At 38.4% G+C, this 11,216-nt stretch overlaps 1 protein-coding gene across 2 annotated transcripts in view; it reads right to left on the bottom strand.

The window, feature by feature from the left end:
- msh3 (mutS homolog 3 (E. coli)) overlaps positions 1–11,216 on the bottom strand; it is a 66,857-nt gene continuing 55,641 nt past the window's right edge. Inside the window, exons 22-24 of one of the 2 annotated variants that reach the window (XM_053481733.1) lie at positions 4,428–4,565; positions 2,900–3,066; positions 1–354 (exon numbers count right to left, since the gene is read on the bottom strand). In XM_053481733.1, coding sequence (XP_053337708.1) covers positions 273–354; positions 2,900–3,066; positions 4,428–4,565 — 387 coding nt within the window. In that variant the 3' untranslated portion in view covers positions 1–272. Of the gene's footprint in view, positions 355–2,899; positions 3,069–4,427; positions 4,566–11,216 lie in introns of both variants that reach the window. The other variant, XM_053481734.1, reaches the window with a different exon arrangement.

Genomic DNA, 11,216 nt, shown 5'->3' with positions numbered 1-11,216 from the left:
TGAATATAGCAGAGGATTTAATTATTTTTGATTCATCACACACAGCAATGCACATTCATACAGTACGTTTTTCTTTTTCTTAAGAGTTTTTTTTTGCTCAGTGCATAGAATCTTTAATAGAGCAACATGAATCTACAAAAGTTATTCAACTTTCATGACACAAAAACTTTACAGACCTGAAAACTCATAATTGTATGTAAGTTGGCATAAAGTGTAGGTTTTAAGGAACTACAGCAGCATCTCCTTGCAGACCCATACACACTCAAGCCTTATTAATGTCTGCCTTTTTTCCACTCAAGTAATGATTCCCTGTTAGTGATTTTCCAAGCATCAGTAAGCAGCTTCACAGTTTTCCTAGAAAAAGACATAAGAAAAAAAACAACATGTTTAACTTTGTTTACCCTTTTCTGTGGCAGCTCGCATTGTGCACTGTTCAGCGTATGACATGATTATGTTCAACCAGAAACAGAAGTTATTATTATTATTATTATTATTATTATTTGCAGCCTCATTTACACTCAGCACACTAACTCTACATAAGCCGGGGATGATACTTTGATGATAACCAAGATAATAACGGCTCTAATGGGAAGTGCATGCGACTCATCCCACTGGCCTACATACCCAGTAAAGTGATAATGATCTATGGAAAGCAGCGTGTGCTGCTGCTGCTGCAGCGGCAGAACCCATTCAGTTCGTCACTGACGTTATGATTTAGCTCTTCAAAGCAATGATCCAATTTGCATTTAGATAATTCAATCACACTGCGATAACACATATTGCATCAAGATGTATGATCTGATGTCAAAAGCTTCTGCGTGAGATTAATACAAAAGCAAACAAAGCACACACACACACACCGGCGCATATCTCCATATTAGATGGGTTGAAATGACAGGAAATTTCCGTATAGTGTTTGTACAGTTTTAAAACCTAAGCTGTCCAGTTGAGAATAGTGTTGATGTTCTGTGGAGTTACCATGCAGTGATCTTCCCTATGTTATCCTGTGTATTAGTTAATTCCTGCACTTACTGCATCATTCTGTTAATGATACAGATTCATCCTGCTGCCTGCTTACTCATGCTTTTGTCTCACAGTTGTTGCTGTAAAAAGTTTAAACGCAACGCATTGAAGTGCATTGAAAGCTGTGCATATTAAATATATATATAAATCAAAAATATATCAAATGCAAATAAAATAATTAGATATTCTAATAATATCCACATTCCCTTCAATTTTTTTTCTCTTTTTGGTACAGTATCAGTTTTCCCCCCCTGAAGCACAGACTACACTAATTTTTTTAATCGTATATCTACTGTATGTGTATGGCTTGCAATAAATAAATAAATGAATAATAATAATAATAAAAGAGTGCGTGTCATTGTGTTTATTTTACAGTTTTATTATTTAATTATTCTCTCCTTGTTAATTATTGCTCTCGACACTACCTAATGATTTGGATGAAGTCCTTTAGAAATAATTCCAGTTTGCCCCATGTCTTACAGTCGCATGTTTTAAATACTTTCTTGACAGCTTTCATTTATCAATTTTCTGTCCTCATGTGCATATGTTACTGAATGACAATCACCTGCAAAAATCCAGAAACATTTAAAGATCCTTCCAGTAGTCAAATGCAGCTTAGCCTTTGCAGCATGATGATTCTTTCTTATTTTTATTTTTGTTTTTTTCCCTTCTCCCTCATATTCCTATATTTTGTAATATTTTTATTATGCCCTTATTTGTACAGTTTATTTTACTAGTTAAATGTATTTTCTGTGTATTTCTTTTTATTAATATTTATTTCTTATATATAGTTTTTATTTTCTTTTTAAGGTCACTGGCGGTCGTACAAGCATTTCACTGCATATCGTACTGTGTATGACTGAATTTGAATTTAGTAGAGTCTCCTACCCTGCATTGGGTTTGCACTAAAATGCACCAGGGACCGGAATTAGTCAGTTATTTCCTTGATACCCTCAGACGTAACCAATTCTGTGCCCTTGTTCCGATATGAACAAAGGAAAAGTATCCACTCTATTATCTGGAAATCACAAGTTTGAATCCCAGTACAGCCATCTGAAGCCAGGAGTCTAGGGAGCAGATTGTCTGTGCTCTCAGTGGGGAGCGGTGATCTCTCACATCAGTCATAGCAAGCGACACTAGCCAAATATGACCGTCTGCGCTTTATTCCTGTCCCCTAACGGCGACTGTGCAGCTGTTCAAAAAGATGTGATTATCACTTGCTGGCATCACTTGTCTCGAGGGATGAACCTGACAGACTCTGTTGAATGTTCATTTTCAGTTGGGGAAAAAAAAAAGTTCTGAACAGTCACGGGTAAAAGTCCTCTAACCTTGGGCAGGTTTGGAGTTATTTAATAATCCATGTTTTATAACTATCATTCTTTAAAAAAAAATCCAGGGTGATGCCTGCCCTGTGCTCAGAGTTTCTGAAAGGGCCCAAGGCCCCCTGTGACCCTGAATACAGGATAAAGTGGTATAGAAGATAAGTGAGAGTGAGTGCGTAACTAAGGCACCTGTGAACAACTTACAAATAAATTCGTTTGTATCCATCTTGAGAAACAAGAACAATCAATGGAGAAGAAATCAAGAAAGCGGCGATGTTTCAGATCAGAGCAGATCAAAATAGATCTTTCTGCGACAGTGAGATTAAAACTGGAATTATTGTAAGAGCTTAATTACTTGTTAGTCCTGTCCTGGAAGCAGATGGCTTTTGCACACAGCAGCCCTAAAGCCAAATGCAGACTTGTTTCATTCAAGTCATGTGGGATGCAGTTTTTTCGATTTCTCATCCATGCCGAGCACTTGGCCTTATTTTATTCATAGCACATAAAGCATTTTTTAAAAGTTGCATAAGGTTTCCACGGCCCACGTCGTGTACCTGCGGCTGTTGACGATGGCCTCCAGCTCTTTGGATTTGAGCGCAGCAGATGCGAGTATGCTCTGGGGGATGTCAGCCAGCCGCGCCACGTTTAGCCCATAGCTCCGAGCCGCCGCTCCCTCCGTCAACTGATAGAGGAAAGTGATGAACTCAGGCTGCACCTCCTCCTCTGCAGGGTAGAAAGACAAGTTGAAAAAGTGTTACATCAGAGAGGAGCACTCGAGAAACATGAGGCATAGCGAAAGAAAATCCTTTTGAGAGAGATATCTAAATCCAAGGTGTACATTGAAGCTGAAATGACAGAGAAAATAAATAGTGCTCGTTTAAATGATGGACAGAAGAAGAAAAGGAAAAAGAAAAAAAAACATGACAGCTTGTAACCCACAAGGGTGATTTTTTTGAGACATGCTAGGAAACACCATCTTTTTAAACTTTATCACACACTCAAAGGAAAGCAATATCCAACCTCTATCTCATACATACAGTAAGCTCATAGACTCACTGCTGTCGCTTTGATTGTTAGGGGAGAGAGAATATGCCTCTCTCAGCTTTTAGACTCTAAATCTTCTGGACTGGAGACTTTGGAATCAAGACTTATGATCTATACAGGATAGAGTGTTTTTCCTGTTGTGCCACTCGGGAGACCAAAATATGAGCTTTTTCAAATATATATACACACATTTACTGTACGTGTAATGATTTAGATCTGATCCAGTTATGTAACAATTTCATGACATTTTAAACTCAAAATACAAATGATCAGTTAGATCTGTAATAGATATTAAAAATCTGAGCCGTGCTCAACATATGGTACCATGTTAATATTCTGTTATTTAGTTCCACATGTCTTTCCACATTTTACTACCATACTATTTGTCAAACGTTTACCCCAAATCATCCACCCACTCACGAGTTGCCTTTTAAAAACAAAAAAGATTTGAGCAGCTTCAGTCTTCCAGTTGCAGTCAAAAATAATATCAAAGCCAGGAAAATGTAAACAAAAGCCAAAAATTTACAAACTTCGGAAGATCAAAGTATTGTCGTATATTATATTATTATCAGATATAAGTAATAATTACTACAGCGTTAGAAACTGTTATTATCAATATTACACTCTGCTTGTCTGCAAATGTGTTACAGAACACGTGTTAAACTTCCCACTTATACAGGATGTACATTTTCTATTAAACCACCAGACAACTGAGATTACAATGACGAATACTCTATTCTTCTCCAGTTCACAACTTCAAGCAATGCTACGCTATAAAAGGGCTCGAGATACAAATATGACTCACAGGAGACTCGTTGCTCAAAATGAATTGTCAATTTTATGCCTTTGAATTTTTATTAAACAATATTTCCTCGTATCTTATTTGCCTTCTATCCTTGTAAGGTTTACTGGCCGATAGCTAGGCTTTCACGCATCTACAGTATATACTTCAACTGGGTTTATTGATGTCGTTTATTGAAGGCCTACACCTAAGTCTCAACCGTCAGTTATCCGTATCAACCATGCACATGCACACACCTTTCGCTTACCTTCAGATGGCGTCTCGGGCTCGTTGAGCAGGAAGGCCATGTGGTAGTTTCCGACGTGACCTGGGTAGAGCTTCTCAAGCTCGCACAGGGGAGGGTAGTGGGTCACGAACAGGGTCAGGCACCTCACCTGCAGTGCAGTGAACAAGAGATAATATTCATCAGCATCAAACATGAAATCAGTTCTTAAAGACTGGGTGCTGATCAGCATGATGCTGGACACTGGAATTCAATAACAAGTGTTAAAATTCCTAGCTCATAATAAAACAATTATACTTCACAGAGCACAAAATAGATCACCCAGAAACATATTTAAATATTAGATTTATTTAAATAGTTTTTTTTTTCTTTTTTTTAATGATTAAAATGTTTTGAATGTGGCTATAGTTTATAAATATCTGATAGGTTATTAAGAGAATGCAAAACATCTGCCTGGTAAACTGGCATTTCAGCCTTATCAAGCAAATGTTGTATAACCTGCTTCCTACAGAATGTTATAGACATAAACAGTGGTTATCTGACTTTACTTAGCATTAACAATAATAACAATTCCTAAGCAATATCACACAAGAGGTTGTGCTGAGTTATCATCCCAGTGGTGCTGATGACCAGCACAACAGCACGGCCTCGAGTGTGATATTGCTCCTATACAACAGTTCCACAACAGTCATTGTTGTGATCAACAGATTAAGAATGGTTTCTTTATTTAACAAGTTATTTTGCTGAGCTGAACACATATCCTCCCGCAACTGGCAGAACCAACTAACCGCGACTGGTGGAGCTGGCAACTGACAGTTAAAGAACTAATGGTTGCATAACATTAATTATCATACACCTGTCGTCAATGAGGTGATTCTGAATTAACCCTGCTGCTATGGGAGTTCATCATCTTTCTGCTGGAAGACAAAGCGCATGCATGTACGTGATCTCACTGGCATAAACAAGAACAGGACATTCCTTCTAACACTGAAAACTAAGGACACTATGAAATTTTCGACCACCAAGAGCATCGCTAAAGGAGCTGCAAGAAGATCTGGCAAGTACTGGTTGTGCATGTTAGAACAAACTCTCATTTTCAACTGGGTATGGGAGCCGGATACAGGTTTACTGACATTTGGCTAAACCATATGTTTGATATTCTGACGAAACCAAGGCAAAACGTTCTGGGCATAATTTAAAAACATACACAATATGACCAAACATGCAGACACCAGACTATTACATCAAGAATTGGGATTACTCTTCACTTATACCACAACGCCCAAATACGTTTTGGCATGACAAAATGTTTATCATGCATTTTAAGAACACCATACCCGATGTGAAGCATGGTGGTGGTACAGTAGCATCATGCCATGGGTTTGCTAGGACTGGGGCTCTAGTCAAGATAGAATGGAATTTGGCATCTGGAGTATTTTTGCATGGAAGAATGGAATGAAATTGCTAATTTAAAGGGGAGAGCTGTAGTACAATGATGTATACAATAAGTAAAATGTGCCTTATACTCACCTCAATAAAGATGTATGTGCATAACTACTCTTATAATGAAAAATATAGACTTTATTAATCAAAGGCAGTAATTTGAAGCATTAAGCATCAAAAACTAAAAAACCTATCCAGGACCTGACAAAATAGCATTAGCGTTAGAAGCAACAATGCGTGAACTCCAAGTTAATTAACATTCAGCAAAGTAAACATCAGCTGCACAATAATGAAGAAAATAATAATCACAATTATTTGATGGGATATCATTAACATTTATCATAATGATTTAGGCAATTTAGGCACAAACGTGTTTCATTTAGTTATTTAAAAACAACAGAAAGCAGTGTTCGCATTAAAGCCCGTGATCCTGAATATGACCAAGGCTTCTCATTAAAAACATAATTGGAGTGCATTTAAAAAAATAATAATAATAAAATACTAGTTGTAGTATAGATAAACACATAACACTATGACCATTTTTATTATTAAGAAATATATATATGTATATACACATACACACAGTGGGATGCGCAAGTTTGGGAACCCTTGTTAATCTTCATGATTTTCCTGTATAAATCGTTGGTCTAAATCATTCAGTTAAATATATCATATCGGAGACATACACAGTGATATTTGAGAAGTGAAACAAAGTTTATAGGATTTACAGAAAGTGTGCAACAATTGTTTAAACAAAATTAGGCAGGTGCATACATTTGGGCACTGTCATTTTATTGATTCCAAAACCTTTAGAACTAGTTATTGGAACTCAAATTGGCTTGGTAAGCACAGTGACCCCTGACCTCCATACACAGGTGAATCCTATTATGAGAAAGAGTATTTAAGGGGGGGGGGGGCAATTGTAAGTTTCCCTCCACTTCAAATATTCTCTGAAGAGTAGCAACATGGGGGTCTTAAAAACAACTCTCAAATGACCTAAAAAACAAAGATAGTTCACCATCATGGTTTATGGGAAGGATACAGAAAGCTGTCTCAGACATTTTAGCTGTCTGTTTCCACAGTTAGGAACATATTGAGGAAATGGAAGACCACAGGCACAGTTCAAGTTAAGGCTGTAGCAGACCAAGAAAAATCTCGGATAAACAGAAGCCACGACTGGTGAGAAGTCAGAATCAACCCACAGACCAGCACCAGTAACCTACATCATCATCTTGCTGCAGACGGAGTCACTGTGCATCGTTCAACTATTTAGCGCACTTTACACAAGAAGATGCTGTACGCGAGAATGATGCAGAGGAAGCCTTTTCTCCGCCCACAGCACAAACAGAACCGCTTGAGGTATGCTGATGCACATTCCTACAAGCCAGTTTTATTTTGGAATAAGGTGCTGTGGACTGATGAAACTAAAATTTTAGTCATTTGGGCATAACAAGGGGCGTTATGCATGGAGGAACACAGCATTCCAAGAAAAACACCTGCTACCTACAGTAAAATATGGTGGCGGTTCCATCATGCTGTGGGGCTGTGTGGCCAGGCCAGGGACTGGGAATCTTGTCAAAGTTGGTGGACGCATGGATTCCACTCAATATCAGCAGATTGTGGAGAGCAATGTCCAGAGATCAGTGACAAAGCTGAAGCTGCGCCGGGGCTGGATCTTTTAACAAGACAACAACCCTAAACACTGCTCAAAATATACTAAGGCTTTCATGCAGAGGAACAAGTACAACGTTCTGGAATGGCCATCTCAGTCCCCAAACCTGAATATAAATAAAAATCTGTGGTGTGAGTTAAAGTAAACTGTCCATGCTCGAAAGCCATCAAACCTGAATGAACTAGAGATGTTTTGCAAAGAGGAATGGTCCAAAATATCTTCAACCATAATCCAGACTCTCATTGGAAGCTATAGGGAGCGTTTAGAGGCTGTTATTTCTGCAAAAGGAGGATCTACTAAATATTGAGTTAATTTCTTTTATGTGGTGGCCAAATTTATGCACCTGCCTAATTTTGTTTAAACAATTATTGCACATTTTCTGTAAATCCTATAAACTTAGTTTCACTTCTCAAATATCACTGTGTGTGTCTCCTAAAAGATGTATTTAACTGAATTTTTTTATTGTGACAACCAACGATTTATACAGGAAAATCATGAAGATTAACAAGGGTGCCCAAACTTACGCATCCCACTGTGTGTGTGTATATATATATATATATATATATATATATATATATATATATATATATATATATATACACACACACACACACACCATACATTACCAGCTCTTCGGCTGGTCACCTGTGCCCTGTGATCAGGCGGTTCACATTTCTGTCAGGTTCACTGTTGATGTGTAAAAAAGATATCAATCACATGCTCTGACCTCCACACGCACACCAGCCCTCAACCCAACGGAACACCTACAGGAGGTTATTATCATTATAACACCACCAAGGGAATATTTTTGGAAATAAATTATGTGCATCCCTTTTAGTACACTTCCTGAAATGTGAAGTATCAATGCAGACACAGAGGGAAAGTGTTGTTCTGCCCCAAAACTGAACAACATGGAAAGCTATTGTACTGTACGTTGTTTTTCCTTTTATCTGTATCTACATACATTATAGAACAGTATCAAGCTGTGTATCATCAGTCTAGCCCTCTTAATCTAGTGATTATTAGCTTTGTTAGTGTATAGTGTATGTCCTCGTCCTTCTGTAAACAGGTTGGTCAAGACAGTTAATTTGACATTTGCCTTCCAGCCACATGGTTAACTATGTTTAATAAAAAAAAAAACATAATTAATATGCAGACATAGAAATCTATATAGCATATACCATCTACATGGTATGGTATTATTGAATGTGAAAACCTGGCCTGGTTCCGAAATCTTCCCTGCCAGTCGAATCCATTTGTGACTAACAAGAATGCTAAATCATTAATACACACAGACACGTCTCAGACTAATCGGATTTCCATCGACAAGCGAGCTGAAGTAAGAGAGAGGTGAGAGACATGCTTGTGGGCATGTGGGGAGCTGAAAATAATCACAACATAAGACATGATGACACAGTAAAAGAACTGTTTATCAGTACAGAGGTTATGTTTACAGCATAGATTCAGGTTTAAGACCCTGATGTCCCTGTGCCATTTAACCAGGAGGTAACGATCATAGTTGGATGCTGAGCAGCTACAATAAGGATCCGATATGTTGGAATGAACATACATTAAATTATGTCACTCAACCTAATAGAGAACAGAAGCGTGCATTGGAAATGAGAAGCCTGTGAAGGCATGTGAGAGAGGGCAGATATGAAGTACAATACATTTACAGCATCCCTAGTAACTGCCTGGTCAGGCCTCACAGCTGGAGGTCTAGAGAGAGCTGACTGGCCGAGCTCTCTTAGAGAGGAGGGATGAGAGGTACTTCGGCTCAAATCAACGGCTCTACAGCCAATCAGGGGCGTCTGTGAGCTCAGGCAAGCGAAAAGAACGGATAGCACTGTTTTACTGGTTTACGGCTCACCCGACTGAGTGGTCGTAGTAGCCTTAATGTGGTAAAGGGGAGGAATTGGACACGACTAAATTAGAAAGAAAATAGGGAAAAAAATTAAATTAAAATAAAATAAAAAAATTGAAATGTTATGAATGAGCGATACTGTATATCAGAGTTTGATAAACGGTCAGAAGCAAAATATACAGATCCTGCTTAAAAACATCAAGCTGATAAAATTTCATCACAGTTTTTGCCCAGATTTATATTTAGACAGTTTGGCAGACACCCTTATCCAGAGCAGCTTACATTTTTATCTTATTATACATCAGAGACGTTAGGAACCTACCACCTACCTAGCAACCTTGGTGATCGTGGGTTTTGAACCTAGGACCTTCTGAACTGTAGTCCGATGCCTCAACCACAAGATATTTATTTTTTTAATTTCATTTCTTTTATTACACGATCGAGGGACATGCACTAAGACAGCGCAGGTAAAGACAATTACCCACAATTCCGCAGCGCAAGAGAGAATTTTTTTTTTTACATTAGCTCAGTTGTGATTATGTGACGTCAAAACAAGAAGCGAATGCATGTTTGTTTAAGTCATGACTTGCTTATTTTTCAAGTAAAATGTTATAAAAAATTTTTGCTTGTCTTGCGGAACGCTCGCAAACGGTGTTACTCGCAATCCGAGCTTCTATATTATATACTCAGCAAAAAAAGAAAAGTCCTCTGACTTTCAACTGTTTTTACTTTCAGTAAACTTAATGTGTAAATATTTGTATGAACACTAACAGAGTCAACACCATAAGACATAAACTAAAAATGTTTCACAATGTGTCCCTGAATGAAAGGAGGCTCAAAATCAAAAGTACCAGTCAGTATCTGGTGTGGCCACCAGCTGCTTGAAGTACTGCAGTGCATCTCCTCCTCATGGACCGCCTATTGCGGACAGTCTGAGCACTGATGGAGGGATTGTGTGTTCCGGGTGTGACTCGGGCAGTTGTTGTGGCCATCCTGTACCTGTGATATTCGGATGTACAGATCCTGTGCAGGTGTTGTTACACGTGGTCTTCCACTGCGAGGATGATCAGCTGTCCTTCCTGTCTCCCTGTAGCGCCGTCTTAGGCGTCTCACAGTGCGGACATGGCAATTTATTGCCCTAGCCACATCAGCAGTCCTCATGCCTCCCTGCAGCATGCCTAATGCACGTTCACACAGATGAGCAGGGACCCTGGGCATCTTTCTTTGGCTGTTTTTCACAGTCGGTAGACCAGTCTCTTTAATGTCCTGCGTTTTTAGAACTGTGATCTTAAATGCCTACTTTCTGTAAGCTGTTAAGGTCTTAACGACCATTCCACAGGTGCATGTTAATTAATTGATTATGGTTAATTGAACATGCATTTAAAACATTGTTTAAACCCTTTACAATGAAGATCTGTAAAGTTATTTGGATTTTTACAACATTATTGTTGAAATACACAGTCCTGAAAAAGGGACGTTTCTTTTTTGCTGAGTATATAAATGTAAGTTTATGTATGCATTTTGTCCCTGGTGGCCACCATAGTTAGCTGGAGTTACCACAATTTGCAGGTGATCGTTACTGTAAGGTGCTTGTACAATAATGAATAGGGTCAAAGGTGAATTGACTTTCTACATCTGGGATAGTACTTTTTCAGATGACTAATAAACTGATGTCTGTAACTAAATTACACCTGTGAAAGGTGAGAGGACTACATTTCTACACTAGTATGCAGCAGTTATGGTAATAGTGATTTCATAGTGAATTGTTATAACAATGCAACTTCCAACCACCTCCTCACTTCTCCCCAGTCGGAGACATGCAT

The sequence above is a fragment of the Clarias gariepinus genome, chromosome 21, assembly GCF_024256425.1.
Source record: "Clarias gariepinus isolate MV-2021 ecotype Netherlands chromosome 21, CGAR_prim_01v2, whole genome shotgun sequence".
Classification (NCBI taxonomy): Eukaryota; Metazoa; Chordata; class Actinopteri; order Siluriformes; family Clariidae; genus Clarias; species Clarias gariepinus.
Note: the sequence above shows the minus strand (reverse complement) of the source record. Positions and strands in the feature narration are given on the sequence as shown.